At 39.6% G+C, this 22,539-nt stretch overlaps 1 protein-coding gene across 1 annotated transcript in view; it reads right to left on the minus strand.

The window, feature by feature from the left end:
* LOC145999544 (sphingosine kinase 1-like) overlaps positions 1-11,315 on the minus strand; it is a 144,663-nt gene extending 133,348 nt beyond the window's left edge. The window contains exon 1 of the mRNA XM_083136541.1: positions 10,749-11,315. Within this exon, the coding sequence (XP_082992667.1) occupies positions 10,749-11,262 (514 nt within the window). The 5' untranslated portion in view covers positions 11,263-11,315. The remainder of the gene's footprint in view (positions 1-10,748) is intronic.
* Positions 11,316-22,539: the final 11,224 nt, after the last annotated feature.

Here is a 22,539-nt window from a genome sequence, read left to right on the forward strand (position 1 = left end):
TTCGCTCTGTTGTATAACATTTTTACCAAATTTAAGATCTGGGAGCTATCAACTAGCTCAAAATCTCGCGTATGGAATGCCACATCTCTCAGGACTCGAACCCAAAGTCCCTTGTTTACAAAACAACAATATTAACATTTTGCCATCAGATTTTATGAGGACTCAAACCCGAACCTTTTGATTACAAGGCAATGCACCACACTCCACTCAGTCTCAGAACCCAATAGATATCAATTCAAGATTCCTGGGATTTTGACAGAAAAAACATACTATAAGCTTAATTTCTGGTATGGCCAAAAATTGACAAGCTTATGGACAAAAATCTGGCTGATGCAACTTTTTGTAAGTATGCACAAATCAATCTGAAGAGCTCGTACTTTCTGAAAAATTCCCGAGGGCATTTTTTACAAAAATCTTGAATTAGACAAGATTCCACACTTGCTCAAAAAACTCATATGGGCATGTTGAGCAAGTTTTAAGTGTAGCAAATCTGCTGGAGAGGGGTTCGTACTTTCTCGTCCTGTCCCCACCGTAAATACAACTACTGTCCCCAATAGACAAATCGTGATCAAAACTCGTTCCAACGATGACGTAATGTGATCAGGCATGTACAGTGGGATCCACTAGTATTGCTCGGCAAATTGTCCATGACTATTTTCATTAATTTTTCTCTTAGATCCTGTGTGTTTTTAAGCGATTATTTTTTATGTATGCTGGTGCAGAAGTTGTCAACAGCTTGTTTTGAGTTTTCTATTAATTCTTGAAGATCTTATTGGGTCAAATAAAGTGTACGAACATGGTGATGGACAATTTGCACGGTAATACTCATGGATCCCACTGTACATATGTAGAAATATATTTCAAGATGGTCCCGAACTAAGTGTCTCAGAAATAAAATAATATAAATGTTTAAATTAATACGTTAATATCATTTATAGGTTTATTCATAATATGTAAATTAATACTGTATTATTTCATCAATCTTCCACGTACTTGTATAGGTAACGAAATGTGTTCCCTGCCAACTCTCGTGTGCCGATATCAGAAATGGTCTCCAATAGGTAGAAAAACGGTATAAGAATATAGATTAACAGGACGTATTCATTATCTAGCTTACGTGTTGATAAGATCGCCAAATTTGTAAAAACACAGGAATTAATGTCAAAAAGATAAAGAATTGAATGTTTATTGAATAACAAAAAAGGATGTTAGATCCAGTTGATGAAAAGTAAAATTCCTGGGGCTGACTCGCCCCAAGGATGCTAAATTCCAAGCACCTTGCAGTTGAGACATTCCTTAGACTATGTTCAATGTTTCAGATTTAAAAATAAGGTCCGATTAATGATTTCATTCACCTCCACAATTTATTTATAACTTAGATATATGCAACACAACTGCTGGAATTGATTGATTTAGTTTATTTTACTTCGCGTTTTGTGCCTCTTGGCTAATTTGCGAAGATGGGGATGAGTGATGAAATGATGAAATTGATGAATGGACATTCACAAACAACCAAGCACGACCGGGATTCGAACCCGGGACCCTTGGCGTCGAAGCGCGATGTGCTAACCACTCGGCCACAGGGTCGGGCACAACTGCTGGAATTGAAAATATATCCAAGGGAGTTACCTGCTAAATCAAATATTTAAAAATCCTTTCAAACGTTTAATTATTTGTAGCAGAGCTCCGTGGAGGGGTGGCTAGAGCGCGCTACGACGCCAGGGGTCTCGAGTTGCTCGACCAATGAACGCGAGAGGAGAAAACGCGGCTGCAGCTACCAGCAGTTTGCAGCAACGCTCAAACCACTTGCTCTCTCTCTCTCCCCTGTACCGCTATGCACGGCCTTGCTACACATACTCCCGAGACAGTGTAACTCAATTGATGCACTAATTTGAACAATATCGAGTACCACGTGTAATTTAACAGCTATTCTAAAAACACTGATACACAGAACGTCATACCCTCAAATGCCAAAGAACGTTGGTGATTGGCTGCGCATCACGTGGCAAATGACGAATCCCGGAATAATTGAAATTATATTGGAAAACTGCGCACAAATCCCGAGGGAGGCTTCCCCTTTAATCCCTAATTGGCATGCAGGAACACGCCAGCGCCAACGAGGGTACGGTGTGAAAAGCGAGCATCGGATGGCCTGTGGGACAACCAGGCCCGTAGCTAGGCAGGGGCCAGGGGGGGGGGGCTGAGCCCCCCCTGGCATTGTCGTCAGCCCCCCCTGGCGTTGTTGTCAGCCCCCTGGTATTAGGTAAAACTATTGCATAATTTGTTTGCCGTGACAAGTGAAAATGTAGAGTGTGGATATTATTTGCTCATAACTTGATAGAATGATAAATTCACAGTACATGAAGAGCAGCTATCACATTTGTTCATCTTGTTTATAAACCGAAGTTTAAGTAACGGGAAGTATTTAGAAGGTTCTCCAAATTTCTTCCACAGGGGATCTATGCACCTTCGCTCCCCCTCTTTCGGCTTTCCCTTGTAACAGGTCCTTTCCATCTGCATCAAAGGTCATCGGCTCCCAAGTTTTGCGAAGGGAAGTTTTATTGCCCGGTCGGGGGTGGAATATAAGGGCTTGCCCATGCCCTGTCGGGGAAAAACATTGACAAAGACTCTTTGTAGAGTTCTTAATTCGTGTAAAGAAGGTTTCGCGTTTGCGCGGGTGTTATTGTGTTTCGTATCTTCGTAAAACTGATTCGTGTGATAGTGAGTGTTTTTAGTGACGAATAATATAACCATGTTTTGTCCTTGGTGTGTAGTGTTGTGATATTTTAACGATTCCCCAGCACCATGGATAAATTTATAATTCGTAAAAAAACATCTGAATCTTTGACCACGGCGACCACCGTACGTACTCTTTCCCCAAATACGGCTGCCTCCAATCAAGAAGAGGATTTCTTGCCTACAGAAGTAAAGGACATTTCCAAACCAGGTGAGGAAATTAAACAGCTAAAACTCAAACATTACCCCCGAAATGCTGATGGACGGTGTTTTCAAAGTGACTGGTTTAAAAGGTTCAAATGGTTAGAGTATTCACAATTTTTAGATGCAGCATCCTGCTATGCTTGTAGACAATATCGGCCTTTCGGATGCAAAGAAGTGGCCTTTACATCTAAAGGTTTTAAGAACTGGAAGGCAGCTCTCGATAAAACCAAAGCAGGGCTAGTGAAACATGATGCGACACTTACACACATAGAAGCAATGTCAAGGTGGGCAGAAAAGCAAAACCGTTCGTTGGTGGGAAAATCTATTTCTACACTAGTCAATCAGAATGTTCTTGAAAAGAATCAATATTAAATCAAGAGCATTTCTGAAGTTATTCAGTTCCTTGCAATAAACGAATTGCCTCTTAGGGGAACGCACCACTTAGAAGAACATGAGGAACAAAGCCTGTTTCGAAATCTTTTCGAGTTCACGCTTCGAAAAGATGAGAAACTGGCAGACTGTTTTAAGCAGGTGCCTAAAAACGCATCTTACTTGTCCCCTGAAATTCAAAATGACATTATTGAAATAATGGCTGACATCGTACGTGAAAACATTGTTAGTGACATTAACAGTGCAGATGTTCCTTTGTATACTTTGCTTGAAGACGGTACACGAGATAAAAACAACAGAGAAAACGTAGCCATAGGAATCCGCTATGTAAAGAATGGGACAGTCATGGAATCAATTCTGTGCATAGAAACACTGTCAGCTTTTGATGCAGAGTCTTTTGCAGATCTAACACTAAATATTTTTCAGAAATATGGTTTGGATAGTGCGAAATTGCTCAGCCAGTGTTTTGACGGGGCTTCAGTTATGAGTGGAAAGAAAGGGGGTGTGCAAGCTTTAATCCAGCAACGGCTTGGGCGTCTAATTCCTTACGTTCATTGTTTTAACCATCGGTTACATCTGGTAATTGTTAAATGTGTGGATGAAATTTCTCCAATTAAACACTTTTTCGAACAGAGTTCCATGTTGCACAATTTTCTAAAAAAGGGAAAAGTTGCCATGTTATACGAGGGGAGAAGTCTTTCGCGACTTTTAGAACAACGTTGGTCAGGACATTTAAAAATGACGAGAACAATATTTGAAAACTACAGAGATATAATTCATGTTTTGCAGTTGGTGAAAAATGGAAATTTTAACGGGGATGACGTAGCAGCAAGTGTTGGTTTGCTTGTAGTCATTAGCAAACCTCAGTTTCGGTTTTGCTTAGTGTTCATGAAAAAGATCCTTGAAATATTAAGCCCAGTTGATAAAATGCTTCAAGCACGTAATGTTCATTTGGATGCTGGTAGAAAGATGATTGAAGCTGCCACAGAAACATTAAGGGGCATGCGTCAGGAAGATGTGTACGAAGGCATTCTGCAAGAAAGTAATGTACTGCTAGAAGAGGATGGAATTAATGACGAGATTGTTGAGCACCCCACAAGAAAGAGAAAACGAAATACACGGTTGCAAGACTTCGTTATCACTGACGTCCTAGGAGAGGAAAAGCTCACATCTCTCACACAAATATTCTACGAATGTTTAGATCTTGTGCTAACAGAAATAAATAGACGTTTTACCAATAACGACGACTTATTGGAGGCTATATCATCGGCTGAGTCCCTTCAATTTAGCAACATTGAATATTTATCAGCCTTTGGAATCACCATTCCGTCAAAAGAGGAACTAACTGTTGCCAATGCATATCTCAAGAAACTGGATTCCCCTGATACTTTTAAAGAACTGTACAAAACTAGAATGGCCTACGAAGACACTTATGCTCTACTTGCTGGCATAAGAACTTTTGCATGCAGTACAGCGTTGTGTGAATCCACTTTCTCTGTGTTAACCCGCATCAATAGCCCTCAGAGACTGTCAATGTGCAGCAAGCGCCTCGCAAATCTTGTTTTTCTGGCATTTGAGAAGAAACGAGCATCGAACATAGATATGTCGAGACTGCTTCACAGGTTCAACAACATGAAGAATCGCCGACTCCAACTTTTTTAAGGCAGAGGTATGTACTGTAGTCACTATTATTGAATATTGTGCATTTTTCATATGCTAACTAACTAACTAACTAACTAACTCTCTAGCCTTCTTAAACCCGAAGGTTCATGGCTGCAGCAACACAGGCCTTCCATCTGTCCCTATCTTGAGCAAGTTCTACAGTATATACTCTTTTCCATCCCTACCGATTTCCTTTAAATCCATCTCAACGTTGTCCCTCCATCTTCGTCTTGGCCTTCCTACAGGTCTCTTACCATCAGGTTTCCCAACAAGAATCCTGTAAACTCCTCTTTCCTCTCCCATTCGTGCCACATGGCCTGCCCACCTAAGTCTTCTTGATTTGATTATTCTAATAATATCTGGACATGAATACAAATTATGTAGTTCTAAATTATGTAACCTTCTCCACTCACCTGTCTCCTCATCCCTTTTAGGTCCAAAGATTTTCCTAAGGATCTTATTTTCAAATACTCTCAATTTATGTTCCTCTTTCAATGTAAGGGACCAAGTTTCACATCCATATAATACTACAGGCAAAATTACTGTTTTGTATATTTTAACTTTTAGTTTCTTAGATATTAAACGAGAAGACAAAAGTTTATGAAGAGAGAAGTAACATGCTTTTTTCATATGGGATACAAATATTTGTGTAATCAAAAGTGTATGAAGTCTTTAGTAAGGAATGAGGTCAGCAGCATTCAATTAACACTTCGAGAGATGACCGTGTTTTAGAAGATATTGAAAAAGAGGGTATTATTTGTATTATATTTCTTTAATGCTTTATATTAACTTAATGACCCCCTGAACACACACAAAATAGCTTACCTTTATTTAATGTGAAACGTTTTTTTAAAAAGTCACCTGATAAACCGTGAGCCCCCCTGATAAACCCTGAGCCCCCCCTAGAGATCAATTCTAGCTACGGGCCTGGGGACAACTCCACCATGTAGAGAACGTGATAAGATACGGTTGTGTCCTAATTGCGAACAGTCCTATTTGCGAACACACAAAAGTGAGGAAATACTTTCATGTCCTAATTCCGAACACATGTAACAGAAAAACCTGTTTTCAAAAACTAATAAGGGTAGTGACCCAGAGAGACAGCTGGTTTGACTAGCAACAATAGCCAATCTGATCGACTTATCATGGTCCTCTACTTTGTAAAGCCTTCTATAGTCAATTCACCCTTTCAATCTAACTTCCGTGTTTAAATTTCTAGAAAACCCCTCAGTGCCAAAAGAGATGTGCAACTGCTCGAAGGTGTAAGTACAGTGTCATACGTTTTGAAATTTGAATTTTAAATTAATAATTATATTATTAAATGACGAAGCTCTTTTCAGTTAAGAAGTGTGCAGTATGTAGTCGTATATAGAAAATACGCCATACTTTTATTATTAAATTATTTATGCTTCGACTTTAATCATGTCGAATTATCTATGTTCCAACTAGGCACAGACCAGTCTCAAAGTCCCTTCAAAAAATCGTTAAAAAGGCACTAGAAGTGGAAGAGAAAGTTGTAGATCAAAAGGCAGAAATTGTGTTTGCAACTAGGACACTGCCCTTCGAGGTTAATCCTGTTTACGCAGCAAGTGTTCGCAATGAGGACTGTTCGCAATTAGGACGACACCTAAGATACACATAGAAGCTCATGTGGTTTTTCGGAACTGTGCAGTAGAAATGAGATTTTCAAAATTATATTTTTTGTTTCAATAAAGATCATACACGGTGGCATGGTCTTCCGTCTGAGGGTGCAGGGTTGAGGCCGAATCACATGGAACTGGACTTCAAATCCAGTCTGATTAGGTAAAAAAAAAAGAAAAGTGCCCCTTGCATACAGCACCGTGCCAAGAAGGCAATGGGGATGTGGGAGTCGAGTCCCACGCATTCTCGAGTTAGGCCATTTTGGAGGTGATGTGAACAGCACCAAGCTCCGACCGCCAGGGTTGCCCTCCAGGTACCCATTGAGGCCGGGTGTCTAAGAGCCGCTTTATGCGAGGACAAGGCCGTAAAAATTCTGACAGATCACCCACCCCGGGAATCGAACTTTGGTCTCCGCCTCGATTTTCTGTGTGTGTGTGTGTGTGTGTGTGTGTGTGTGTGTGTGTGTGTGTGTGTGTGTGTGTGTGTGTGTGTGTGTGTGTGTAATGGTAATTTTGCATGGTTTGAGTGATTGATTGATTTGTTTTACGTCGCTTTTTGTGCCGCTTTTGGCTAATTTACGAAGATAGGGATGAGTGATGATATGATGAAATTGATGAATGGACACTGATAAATATCCATGCCCAAACCGGGATTCGAACCCGGGACCCCTGGCGTCGTAGCGCGATGTGCTAACCACTCCAGAACGGGGCCGGCGGTAATCTTGCACGGAAATAATCACTGAAAACAGAAAAAAGTATAACAAAAATAAGTTCAAAATAGCATAAATTAAACTATTTGTTCTGATGGATACCCTAAAGGCATTCACTAAGTGGCGGACATTAGGGAAGCAGTTGCCCCAAACTTTTAGCAACTTTTGCCCCCGCACTATGGCCTCTACCTACCATGAGAAAACTGTTCTTGACCCCCAAGTTTTGGCACCCAATTGCTGCCACTGCCCACACTTGATGGGAGGGCATTTGCATTATATTGGGTGAGAAGTCTCTAGAAATGATAGTTTTCGATTTTCAAATCTTGGTTTACTTTGATGTTATTTATAAATACAGACAGTAGACGAACTCGATCGACCTATTAGTTCAAAATCGGACTATCCTGAATTTGCCATCGGAAAGGGTTAACACCAAAATGGGAATAAATTGAACTTTGCTGAACAAATCTGGAGCATGTTGGGGACAGGGCCGGTCATAGGGAGGGGCAACTCGTCCGAGGCCCCACGCCAGATATAAATAATTGTGAATTGTTTAATATGAGTTTGTCAGATGCTGGTGCTTCCAATTAAGCAACGAATCTGATTTTCTCTGACTTTATGGATTGTTTTGACACTTAAAAATATACAAACAATATTGCTGAAATTATATTCTAAACAAAGCGCTACATAAAAATAGTGTTCAAATGTTTCAATATAAAATAACAAATACGCACTGCATTTTCAACTATACAATGAAATCATGAAGTGAAAATATTGTATGAAATAATGTTAATTCACCACAGCGTCAAAATTCAATTAAAAGGAAAGAAATGCTTCTCTAAGAGATGATGTAGAATGGTATTGAACGTGATAAAAAAAATTACCACTTCGATAGTTGATTTCAACCTTCAACACATGCTGTTTATTGTTGTTTATACTAATTCAAGGACTTTGGAGTAAAACATGGGAAGTGATATTGTGGTCATTATTGAGTTGTAGATAAATTGTTTTCGTGTTGTGTTTACCAATTTCAGCACAGTTCAAATGAGTCCAAGGCAAATTTGGTCCAAGTTTCCTTTGTTTTATTGCGATTTCATCATGCTACCGCAGTGGCAATTTACGGGGAGCAATTTCCCCCCAGTGCCCTTGCACTATGCTAAATGTTATCTACAAAGGAAAATATACTGTCTTTGCCCCCCTAGATTTGGCACCTTTTCCCCCCATTTTGGTATCCAATCGCCGCTGCTACGAATGCAATTTTAACATGGTTCGATTTCGATTTACTTCTGTTAACACATACTGCAGAGTTTTAGAGATTATTTAAGATTTTGTTCAATATATGCTTTCGTAGTTAGGTTAGGCAGACCATGTTTGGTTCTCTTAACATTAAAATAAAGTCCCTAAATGCATTCTACTTAGATTCCGATTTACTTCTACATTAATTCCTACTAGTCTACGACACTTACAGTCGTTTGTCAATGGAAAATACATTGTCCATTGGAAGCGCGCATGTTTGCGTAGCCCTAAGGTAATTTTTACGTTTTCTTCGTTTGTTTGTTTTCAAGATTAATAACTTTTTCGAAATACAAACAATGCTCATTACTTTAAGGAAGGTTCAAATTTCGTGTGACAATGATTACCAATATTCTACGATAATTAGTCTTCCTGCTAGGAGAATTTGAAAAAAATCATAAAACAATCTGAACCGTTACCGCAAATTGCATGACATGACAATTACACGAGAAGGTATGACTTGAGATGACCGGAGCCCTCTCCGATTTTCTTCATATTTAGCATACTCACTAATTGAGGCCTCCTAATCACGAATCTGAAGTTAAATTGCGAACCATTGGCGCTAGCCTCACGAACCATTGGCGCATAGTTAGGTTAGGTTAGGCAAACTTAGTTAAAATTTGGTGTCGTAGTAGTATCAGGAATATATATATATATATATTTAGTTGTGAAACAGAAAAATTCGCGAAAATCGACAGTTTCCATTCCGAAAACTAACACCTTATTTTGCAATTTCTAGACGTTTCAGACAAATTTTAACTTCAGATTCGTGATTAGGAGGCCTCAATTAGTGAGTATGCCAAATATGAAGAAAATCTGAGAGGGGTCCGGTTATCTCAAGTCGTTCCCACGAGAAAATTAAAGGATGGCTTTTTTTTTACTTTGTAACTCGGTTATGACTAAAATGTCACCATGTTGTACTCTTGAACTTTGGACTTGTCTTTGGGGGTGGGGGGCAGAATCGAACTTGGGGCTTGTCTTTGGGTGCACAATCCAACTTTGGGAGTCTCTTTTTTAGGGGGGCAATCGAACTTCGGGCTTACCTCTTTGAGGGGGGGGGCATGATCGACAACTTTTTCCATCCGATGCAAAGAACCTCCAGGGGTATTTTACAAAATAGCTGTTACATTTGCGAAATCATAAGAGTATACTATTTAGTTCTTCGTTCCTCAGGTTCCAGGAGGTTGACGAAAGTCCACTTTAACTTGTAAAGTTTAATAAAGCTGAAAATTTTGGGGACGGGGCAAGTGGCTCTCTTGTCCCCCAAGTTACACATATGCTGTTGTTCATGGACGTCATGAAGGGGGAGCAAGGGAGGCCACGCCCCCCTGGGGAATCTAGTCAACCAAAATTTTACATATTTCACACAATTTCATTTCAGGGACATGGTAACTTTAAACCGAATACATGCTTTTTGAGAGGACATTATTATTATGGGGGAAATGTGCCTCGATTGCCCCCACTGGAAAAGATACCTCGCTTGGCCCTCCCTTGCAAAATCCTGCGGACGTCCATGTTTATATTGGGATTAGGCTATATATGACATCTGTTCGGACTGAAAGACATAAAACTCATATTCTCAGGCCTCTGAAAATGTTCGGCTATAGGCCCCGCGTATACCGGTCCCAGGTCGGCTCTGGTTGGGGGGTTTGTTAATAAAAGCCTGGATTGGACCACTTCATATGGGTTGGCCCTATAGTATTTAACACAGACACCCGACCCATTTTTAATCAACCTGCTCATTCTTCTGTTCTCGTCTCTCACCTCACACAAGCTCCTTGTAATCAAGGGGGCCCGAGTTCGATTCGCGGTGCTGGCACGCAGTGGATCGGCAGTGTCCCACTTTCAACTGCGGGGTCACGCATAAGAGGACTTTGAAACTAATTTTGTTTTGCTTTCACGTAGCTACAAAAGCTTTCAGACATCAAAACAAAATGCTGGAGTGGTGTGGTGTCGCGTTCACCAGGTACACACGACACTGACGTCAGCTGGTCAGGGAATTAGACACATTGCAAACAAACATCATTCCTGCGTTACGTAACACTGCCGCTCTCCTTTAGCACAGAAACACAGAAATCAATGACATCACCTACGCGATACACAGACAAGTACTCACCTGTCAATTGCATATTCATACTCTCGTCACTCGCCAGAATGAATCTTGGGATTGGCTTGTTTCGAATTAGGCACTTGATAGCTAGTCTCCACCGTTGAGCTTCTTTCATATTATGCTCGTATCTGTCAAACGAACGGAACCTAAGCGTGATAGTCATTCTTTCACGTTTATGTCCAGATTTCACCCGGTACTTCTTCAGAACGTACGCGTATATATACAAGTAAGCACTGATGTCATTTTCGTCCTGATCGGTAGAATTTTCCTCCACCACTCGTAGACCACTTCGCCCATTGACACTTGGTCGGCAAGCACATGAGTCGGAACGTCTTTTGCTACGCATGCACCTACAACCTACTATATCGTTGAGTAGGATTGTTTCTGTTTTCGTGTTTCCATTGTTTTCCTTTTGTAAGCTAAGTCCCTTCTCTGTCAACTTCACTCTGTAAATAGTCTTCTTCTTTGAGAATATGTAGAAGGTTTCTTCCAGCACAGGGCCACCTCGTCGTTCCTCCATCTCTACAACACGATGCCCGTCTGCAAACTGTTCTGTCTCTGCGAGAATGAAGTCTGCAGCTGGCTTCCGGTTTGCGTCGAGTGGCAATCTCACGTAGTTCGCCGAAATGCTGCTAGATGGAAGCAACGCATGACATTCCTCTTTCGCACTAGCGCCGCGTAGCAGGGGAAGGGCTAATTAGATGAAATCGTTTTTTTTTTTCTCTTGGACCAAGGGAAAAGGAACAAGCGTAATGTAATAACTAGAGTCGTTTTCACTTTCAGAAGACACAATGGGCTCTCGATGGGCTCTTATGGCCAATGCTTTTCTTATGGGAGATACGAGCGCGCTGTTGTGAAATTTCTGGATTTACAAATTTAGCTTAAGTAAAATCGGTACCTGCAGTTTTGCAGGAAATTTTGTAGAGAATACGATGGTGAACACAAAAAACTGGTAACTTGCTTACATAATTTTAGATAAATTAAAAACGCAAATTTTCTGTGAAAACACAATTTTTACATTGTTTTCATTCCTACCGTTGAAACATGCCATAAAATTGAAGCTTTCATTATGAAAAAAATTCACACTGTTTTTTAATTGTCATAGGTGACGGTGGTACTCAGAATTTATCAATACTTTAAAGCATATTTGCATTAAAAAATATTCAAATAAAGTATGTGGAGATTTTTTATATTCGTGCAGTAGAAAATGTCGTCGCTGGCCATTTTTTGTTCTGTAATTCCAAGTAAAAACTTCCAGCGATGAAGTTGTGGAGAAAATAATGAAATTATTTTTTATAACCACTCCAAGGTTCCCAGAAATATTACTTCCATGCATTTGGAGTTTCTTTTTAACCCGAACCGCGCGCGAAGTAAGGAGACGTTGTCTGGCCATCTTGAGCTGACTCACCGCAGCATTCCGGCTAATCACCACCAAGTTTTCGAGTAATTTTATTTCCATTCAGTAAAAATATTAACTTCATGCTGTTTGTTATAATAGAATTGAAATTACTTAAATTTAATAATTGACAATTATTTCCAATGCTGCTGTTGTGATCAACATTAGTGCTGTCGCAAATACACGTTGTTTTCGTTTACATTACTGTCGACATTAATACTGAAATGAAGATCACCTTTCAGTTTCCAACGTACACATCAATTCATAGACACCATATTAACCCTTGAAAGGCTTTCCAACACGTGACAAAATATGGGGCTTCAAGATAGAAATATGACATGCCTTGCTTGAGTCATTCACGTCTTATCAGTTCACGTGGGCCATAACTCATTTGTTTGTTTGGGTTGCAACTTAATCTAACCAATGTGCCAGGTTCCCCTTACTTGAGTGAGAGATCTGCTTTGGTCTGTTTAGACTTTTTCCCTCTCCCGAAAAAGTGTTTTCAGTTGTGTGAGCTCTCAGTGATTTTTACTTTTTTAAGTGATTTCTGAAGTGTCATATTCGTGCATTACACTCGCGTGTGTGGTGATCGCAATGGATCATAGTAAAAAGGGTAACTGTAACGTTCACAGTATAATATTAATAATTACATATAATTATCATTATATATACAAAATATGTAACATCTTCATTGTGAAGGAAGGTCATCATTTCCCGGCGACATGAGCTAGCGCTGTATTGGCAACACTGTGCGGTTTCTCCATAAGCGCCGTTGTGTCTTCTGAACGTGAAAACGACTCTAGGGAACGGATTTTAAGGTGCAGCACCTTTTCAAAAATATAGCTATTTTCATACTGAGATATGTATTTTAGGAGACATGAAATCAAGTGAAATGGACACATTTTCTTGCAACTTTTTGCGCTGTTTCGTGAGATTAGCACATTTATCCCATTTTTACCCTTTCTTTGATGCTTCGGCAGGGTGCAAATCCTGGGGGCACGGGGATTTCCCCCACAAACAATCTTGGCCAAACATTTTCGGGGGGAGAGTTTTTGTTACAACAAATAGAAGATAAACAATTACTTTTAATTTAAAATATACTGTAATAAGAATAATATCGAATACATACATGGACGTCCACAGGATTTTTTCCAGCTAGGGGCAAGCAAGGTATTTTTTTTCCAGGGGGAGCAAAAAGGCCCATTTTCCCCAAAAATAGTGTTGTTCCCTAAAGAAACATTGCTTAAATTTGAATTTATGGTGTTCATGCAATAACTAACACATATTATTGTGGCTAAAATGAAATTATAAGTGTGAAATACATAATTTTTGATTGACTTTAATTTTCCATGGGGGGCCACGGGCCCCCCTTGCCCCCCCTTCCGGACGCGCATGAATACATACACAAATTAGTGTAGTTGTGAGTGTTCGATGCTTGTTCTCTCTCAAGAGATCATTAACACATCTATATCAATGCCCACAATAAAAGTAAAACAATAATAACAATGAAATCTAATTGATTGATATTAACATAAAGCAAACAAAAACTTACACATAATAAAACCAATTCGTAATTTATTAACATCTTTTACCAGTTAGTAAAGGATGTAGTTTCCTACTTTATTATATCTGATATATTTATGAGTAACAAATTTATATATTTTTGGATAATTAATAATAATAATATATTTTTAATTTAGTAATTTATATTTACTTTTAATAACATAAATATGTATATCGTATAATTTATATGTATGTTTGTGGAGAGGGGGTTTGTAGATTAAGATTTCTCCCCCCTCCCCGCCCAGTCGTAAATGATTTCGAACCCTGTGCTTCGGCACCGTATTCCTTCCTTTTCTTTCAAGTTTTGTTAAAAATAATTCATTTTCACTCTTCTAAATCCAGTCTCATTTTGCAGAGCTATAAAATGTTGTAATAGTATAATCATTGCAGTCCCAACAGTTCCCAACATAATGTAGTTTCTCCACATATAAAGATCTCCTGAGCTCAAAGCGTCATCAACTTACATTCGAAAACATAGAAATGTTGAGCTAATCCAGAATAACAAGTTGTTTGAAACCCAGTAAATGCCACGTTTACTTTCTAAATACTGGTTTCTTGATCTAATTATGTTATTTGCTGTATTGAATAAAGAATGTTAATATAACTGTTTAAGACCTGAATAAAGGTATTTTGTCAGCATCTTTATTTGCACCTTTTCGAAAACATTTTTAGAACCTTTTTTCTCCTCTCCCGATCATAATTTTACACCTTAAAATCCTTTCTCTAGTAATAACTATCGGCCTGCTGTTGGACGGAAACTAGAGCTTTACATAGGCACTCATGGAAATTACAGTTTAAACTTTAAATTACTCTACTTAGGTAGCCTAGAATATACGCGGCTGGATAATACCACCGACAAGGTCTGGGATAAAATATTGTTTTCGAAAAAAATGTATTCATTAAGAGCAATTTCAAACTTTACTGTCATGGTAATACAAATACAATCATCTTTCGGAAAATATAGTGAACGGACTCGTGCATTCTTCGTAATTTCCTTACCGCATTTTAATGTTATCAGTCCATGCCAATCTTCTGTCAAACAATTCTGTTTTCCCTGATTTATTTACAAATTTCATTTGGTTGATTCCACGGGGTAGAAACACACGTAAACTTTTCACTTGTCCTGACCCACAAAACTCTTTTCCCATGCTTTGAGACATCAACACAACACCGTATCCTACATAGAGCAGTTCCGGAAAATCCCACCAGATGGCATATCGGATAATTTTAATCGCGAATTATAGCTCCGTTCATCCCCTGCCATTCTCAATGGTATATGCGGTATAGTATTCTCAATAATACTTTTCGGGAGGGATGTGCGCGACAGAGATTTTTTGGTTCGGACGGGATGGAATATTTTTGCAATCCCAACGTTCGGGACGGAAAATGCTCGAAATTTCCCGACACTGTGAAAATCTCGAATATTGCACGCCATTTTTCTTAAAGATATGGCATATGACGTTTAAAGTGGGATCCGAACCATTATGTGAGTCTGTGACTATGTGCTTCCACCAGGTATCGAACCCGCGACCCCTTGATTACAAGGCGACGATGCTACCACTCCGTCATCGGGGAGGCACTCATTTCTGGAATTAAAACTAACAATTGAAGTGCAAGTGCCAAAAGCGAAAGTGTTGGTAGAGTCCAGCGCAGATAATTCTGCCGTGCAATGCGCGACAGAACTAAAGAAGCAGTGTTGCTAATGGAGCAGATAGAAAAATCGCTGCGGTGCGCCGATGCACAGCTGTTACGTACAACAATAAAATTAGAGAATTCAGGTCTATCTAACGTTGAGTTTTAAACGTCATGCATTATACCAGGACTAGGATTAATATGTACTAACAAGTGACTATGTATGTAGCTACATACATATGGACTAAAAATTCGCAAAATATGAACTAACACATAAGTAAAATTACCAAAAATGCTGCAAAGAAGACTTCTTCATACGATTCCTTATTTGAGTGATTTCAAACAAAATAAAAAAATATATATATTATTTTTCATTGCATTAATGCACTGGTGGCGTTCTAACTTTTCACTCCCAAAACCCGTATACACTGGTATGGAACTGCAACGGCAGATAATAACATGCCAACGTGTTAAACCGCTACAATTGCACCATAACACTCCTCCTGAAGCAGTATTATTATTTCCTCTCTGAGATCGGCGACAGTCGGTTGCCTTTGTTGTACATTTACAAAGGATGCCGGCTTCCACAACAATAACAAGTACATATACTGCCACTAGACGATAAGCTGCGCGGCTTTTTCTTTTGTTATGAACCAGGGCCGGCGCTAGTCATTTTGCCTCCCTGGGAGGTGGCGGCAGATGCCGCTCTATTTCGACCCCCCCCCCCCCCGGTCATTACGCAGCAACGGAAAATTGAAAATCAATATATTCCTAACTAAAACATCAAAATATAAAATAAATAATGAGACTTCTTATGCTATTTCAATACTATTCAGCGCAAAAGAATATCTCGCTCGATCACAGTTTTCAATAGGCTTATTTTTTTCTTCTCTTCAAATTTTGCCGCTCTGGGCGATGGGACGGTTCGCCCTCCCCTTCCGCCGGCCCTGCTATGAACTTGGTCACCCATCAAAGCATGGCAATTTTAACACAGAAAACAATATGTATCGCATTAAGCAGCAAAAATGACAGCCTCCTCTATGCAATTTCTACAAGAACACGTGCCGGAGCCAGAGTTGAAATGATGTTGGAGCCACATAATTTATTTATTTTGAATAATTCCAAAATTATGAAATATGAACAATTTGTTGCTGCTGTTCGCTGCTCTCTTGTCAAAATGCTTTATTGGGATGCTAACACCATGACTGGCTTCCTCCTTCATGAACTCGTGCACGTTGCTTAGAATTTCCCGAGCTTGGCTATGCAAGGTTTTTGATTTCAACTTCGACATAACTGGAGGCATTATGGAATTTAACGTTCATTAGCAAACACACACTTTTACATAAACACACGCAATACACGCACACAACGTCAAACCGGTCAAATACTTAGTATAAAATAAAAATATGGTGCTTCCAATCCAACAAAACTCACCGCCACTTTACCTGCCTTTTCCCCTTCCGTGACATAAATAGTGCTTCATTATTACAGTTGGCAACACTAGTTACTAGCTAGCCAATGAACATGCACTGCATAAAAGAAGCAAGCACTACGCCGTGCTATATTGCCACATTAGCGTCCCTACCGAGCGGTGGGAACCGCTAGCTGGAGCGCTATTCAATTGTTTTCAATGATGTTTGCGCGAGTGTGTCCAGGAATGGAATGACAATGTGGCAACAATAGCGAAGGTTTTCGAGCAGGGTAGAACACATGATGCTAAGAGAGAGGGAGACGAAACGAAAATTCGTTTCTACGCAACGGCAAATTTACGTGTGTGGCACTCAGGGACGTAGCTAGGTTCATCAGTTCGGGGGGGCCCAAAACTTAAGATTTTTTTCTATCAAACCATTAAAAACTAACAAACTATTAATATACCATATAGGCTTACATATATGTACAGTATGTGTGTGTGCTTTATATATATATATATTGTTGAAAGAGAACATTATATTCTCCTGTAGCCCCTAAAATTTACGAATATAGACTCGCGAAATCCACGGCCATTATTCGGGAATCTAAATGCACAATGAACGCATTAACTTCATGGCATCTAGACAGTCTTTAAAATCCATGCATTTTCTCTTATGTTAGATTTTTGAGACACCAAGAACAATGTCATTAGTTCTTACTCCTTAGATTTATAAATTTGCTCGAAGAAAATTGAGAAGTAGAGAAAACTCTCTTCCGTGGGTTTAGATATAAAAGGGTGCTGGAATCAGGTGCACAAGTATGACAACGGTGCGAAAATGAAATGTTTGTGTAATGAGTTCAAGATAGGCATCCCATGTATATTGTTTATACCAGAATCGAATCCGGCGGCCTTTATTGCAAGGCGACACCCTTAACTACTATTCTATGGGACATGCACGAGTCTTTTGTGGCGCCGTACTGTTCACATTGGAGAATGATGACGATATATACGAAATTTTATGCTCACATCTAGTTTCTTAAAAGTAATTTTCTTTGCGCGTGCAAAACTGAATATATGATGGCAATAGAAACAACAAAATTCTCGCACGCTCAAATTATTGCGCTCTAGTCTTTCAAGGTTCGATCCCTGGTAGAAACTCCAAAATTTCTGTGATGTCCTAACATCGTGAGGACAATTGAGAAGCTACTTGAAATCAATATGTAAGCGAATTCCACTCTCAAAGCTAGATGGGACTCGATGTGATGACCACGCGTCACCGAATGGAAAAACACTTCGGAGGCTTTGTCCTTCAAAATTAATTTTACTGAATAACTGCACTTTTCTTTAGAGGACCTAAACATGGCTTTTTTGCACAGTACAATGTTGTTTTCTTTCACCCTACTTTTATAGTTTTTAATTCAAAGGATTCTACTCCCGAAGCATGAGCATGACACACTACGAAACCAGAGGTCCAAGGTTCGGACCTTGGACAGGTGTGGATGCATCATGTCTCGCATCGCTATTCCTTCGGATCATCATTCAGTCTCATCGTCGCATTTAACACAAGAGGTAGAAAAGCGGCGTAAAATAACGAAATAGAAATTATTGATTGACTTGGTTCATTTTACTTCACTTTTCTGACACTTTTTGGCTAATCGTGAAGATGAGAATGAGTTTAGATTAACTTGATGAAAGGACCATCACAAAGAAGACACATTCCCAGGCCGGGATTCGAACACGGGACATTCTGCTTCGTAGCGTAACCTGCTAACCACTCCAGCACGGAGTTGTTGGCCCAAATAGAAATGTAAATTAGAAAATGCCGTCTTGAATTTGCAGGAACAGAGTTCACCAGCAAGGGCAAATGATTTTCGCTCCCACTAGGATAGGCAAATAACAGAAAATGCTTGATAAGTAATTTGGCTCTCCGTATTTCATGATATTATTATGTAAGCAACTATTATTCGCTATATAACTTCGGATTAATTCTATTTGTATGTCTAGTCAACTTTTCCGCCTAAGCAGCAGCCACATCGTCTGCATTTGCGGGTGGAGGCCTGGGTTGTTAAAGGTCCAGGAATTTTAAATAAATTCAATTCCGGTCCAGGAGAGAAAATCAGCAAGCGTAAATGGGTTCTGGACCGTAATGAACCTTTTCATTTGTAAAGTTTTCAATTCGGTCCAGGAATATTCTTCCCAGATGAATTTCAATTCGGTCCAGGAACCTTATTTCTTGATGAATTTAAATACGGTCAAGGAACATTTTTTCCGGATCACTTTAAATAGGGTCAAAGTTCCGTATTGAAATGAAACAATTCGCAACTTGGTACTAATTTAGATTGTGCGAGAGAATAGGTTCCGGTCCTGCAATGGGATTATAATGTATGCGTTCCCTAATCTTTTACAATCCCAGGGTTGTTAATGGTCCAGGTATTGTAAATAAATTCATTTCACATCCGGGAGAGAAAATCAGCAAGTGTAAATGGGTTCTAGGCGTCAATTCGGTCCAGGAACCTTTTTTCCGTATGAATTTAAATACGGTCCAGAAACCTTGTTTTGCGGCTGAATTTAAACACTGTCCAAGAACCTTTTTTCGAGGATCAATTAAAATTCGGTGCAGGATTTTTTTCCGGATCAATTTAAATACGATCCAGTAACTTTTTTTAATGGAACAATACACTACTAGGACCGAATTTAAATTGTGCGAGAAGAAAGGTTCCGGTCCTGCAACGGATCCCAATAAAACCCATAGAACTTATGGGTAGATGGACCTTTGACAACCCTGGTGGAGGCTAAATAAAGAAAAATCACAAAATATGCAGAATTTTGAAACGTATTATTTCTAGAGCATGCACACTACTATAAAATGTTGACTACATACCTCATTACCTTCCTTAATTGAAATGTGACTTATGAGATCAACCGCCCTGGGAACAAACGCGGTCTCCTGTGTGGTAGTCGGACACCAATTAAAAAGTTAATGTGTTGGACATTTGGTTGATCAGTCCATCCTACTTCACCTTTTTCGAGAGGAAAACAATCTGGCAGCTTCACACTCGAAATTTCACTTCGCCTACCCCCGTGGCGGAGTGGTTAGCACATTATGCTACGATGCCAGGTGTGCCGGGTTCGAATTCCGGACTGAGCATGGGTGTTTGTTGTGTCCATTGATGAATTTAATCATATCATCACTCATCCCCATCTTCGCAATTAGCCAAATGTGGCAGAAGAGCGAAGTAAAATGAACCAAATCAATCGAAATTTCACTCGCAAAGCATAAAAATGAGATCTCAAACACTCTGTGATCCTACCGGAATCTCACGTTTACAGAAGCTAACTACGAAACAACTGCTTGGATCAAACTGTTCTTCGAACTAGCTGACAGTCATCAATTGTCGACCAATCAACACAGTAGGGCAAAAAGAAGCAGATGTTTCTTGAAAATGAGTGGAAAGTTACCAAGGAAGGATATAAAATTGGTACATTACAAAGGCTTTTTATACCCTTTCCCTTCATTGCAGGTTATGAGCACAAGGGTTGAGTGTGGGAACCTGAAGGAACCGCGACATCTTTGTCATTCATCTCCCGCCAGAAAAGGGACAAACAGTAGAATTTTGTCTCTTGCAATTTGAAAAGCCTATGTCCATGCTGAACCATAAAGTAATTAACCCAGAAAGTCCTAGCTACCTGCTGTGCGTCTCGGCGCGGCCGATAACCAGAGCCAGATGAAGAGAAGATTTTGTGGGAAGGGGTGACCTGGCTTAGGCCCCCTGGTGTGCATGAAGGGAAAGCGTGTTTTCAAAAGGTCCCCGACTTCCCAGAAAGGGACGACACATAAAATCACTGCGTTTCCTACCAATGCATCCGTTTGTGTTCAACCAAAGTGTCGGTTGCGGGACTTCTTCAGTCCTTTGTCAACATGGTGCCAATCAGAGTTTCTTTCTGCCAAGGTCGTTGCACCCAAGGTCCGTCGAAGCCCACTTTCCCCAAGCGGCAAACACATGTCAACGGACCTTGGTTGCACCTATGAATCGGCTCTTCAGCTTGAGTGGCAAAAGAAATGTTGTACGGAGGAAAGTTGCACCGGAAAAATTACCTTCTTAAATACGATGAAACCTGTAAAACATCCACAGATATTTATTCGGGGGTGGTCCCTTTGACAAAACATCAATATTCTCAAAATTCTTCGAACGGACTGTGTAAAATATTGCAATACTCCAAAAACTGAACCTGCTCTGCAACACAAGGAAAATGCCTCATTTAGCAATCAATGTGCCTTTGTTAAGTTGGTAAGTTCAGTATGGCACTACATTTTAAATAATGCTGATGGAATAAATCAATAAAGTTTGTTAAATGACAACGACTCCTTACCACAAGAATATAATTATTCTTTACGGATATCCCCTGTAACGGTTGGGGGTTCGACGTGCTGACCCCACGTCACCCCGTTACTGGTTAAAGATCTCCACACCTCTAGGTAGGATTGTGGGAGGGACTGGCAGTCGGGAGATAGACCAAGCCTCTTCCAGGGCTGTCGAACCACGGGTTATTATATATTTATAGATGCTTAAATATATGTGCAACCTCACATGTGTTTCCAGTGACTTATTGCAAGGGTTTGTTATTGTACTTGACTCAAGAAAATAAGCTTACTGTGTGAGGCAGATTCATATGAACCAAAAATACCCAAAATAATAATAATAATAATAATAATTTACTTCAAAATTACAAAAAAATGTATTTACTTGTTCTTGTTTAAATTTTCGATTCTTCAAAAAGTTTGTTAAGGAGTTGAATTGGTGATTTTAAGTCCACTTTATGCACAGTAAGGCAAATCGGGACTGGACCTACAGCTTAAAGTAAGATCCGGACCTCTGTGTACCTCCACTCATGTATCGAACCCGGGACCCCTCGATTACAAGGCAACAACGCTATCACTGCGCAATCGGGGAGGTATCGTTAGTTAAGGAGGATTCTCAAAATCGGTCTTCACGATATCGAGAAAAATATGCGACTCGAGAAATCGTACAGTTTGTGAAGATAATTACTTTTAACACGTTGCGTGTTTTAGTTGAGTTGGTGTTTTAAGTCCACTTTATGCACAGTAAGGCTAATCAGGACTGGACCTACAGCTTAAAGTGGGATCCGAACCACTTGTGCCTCCACCGGGTATCGAACCCGGGACCCCTTGATTACAAGGCGATGACGCTACCACTGCGCCATGGGGGAGGCCCGTTGCGTGTTTTAGACTGTTTCAATAGTAGAATAGATATTTGGTGCGAATAATACTACTTACCCGGAGATATGAGGCATCCTGCCACCATTATTTATTTATTTATTTATTTATTTGAGAAAATTTCAGATACAGCACAGGTGGCCATTTTACACTGAAATTGTCAACAATGAGAAAGCAATAATTATAATAAGCATAAAGATAAAAAATAAAATAAAATAAATAAATAAAAATAAATAAGAAATAATTAAGAGTAACAAAACAACATAAAAATGAATAGCAAATGAACAAACAAATAAGTAAGAGATGGCACTATGTGATATTAATTACAAGTATTTCTTCTGATAGAAGACCGAAAGGCAAACTCGGAGGAAAATATATCAATATTTGAGGGCAGATCATTGTATTGTGTGGCAAGTCTATTAAAGAGAGATCTTTTTTGAATTTCCAGTCTAGGTTTTTTTGTATAAAATAACCTTGTATTGCGAGTTGTGCGCATAGGTACTCTAAAGTGGAATTCCTCAAGGAGTGTGTTGCAGCGGATTTTGCCATTCACAATTTT

Source organism: Lepisma saccharinum, chromosome 15 (genome assembly GCF_977018435.1).
Source record: "Lepisma saccharinum chromosome 15, izLepSacc3.1, whole genome shotgun sequence".
NCBI classification, from domain to species: Eukaryota; Metazoa; Arthropoda; class Insecta; order Zygentoma; family Lepismatidae; genus Lepisma; species Lepisma saccharinum.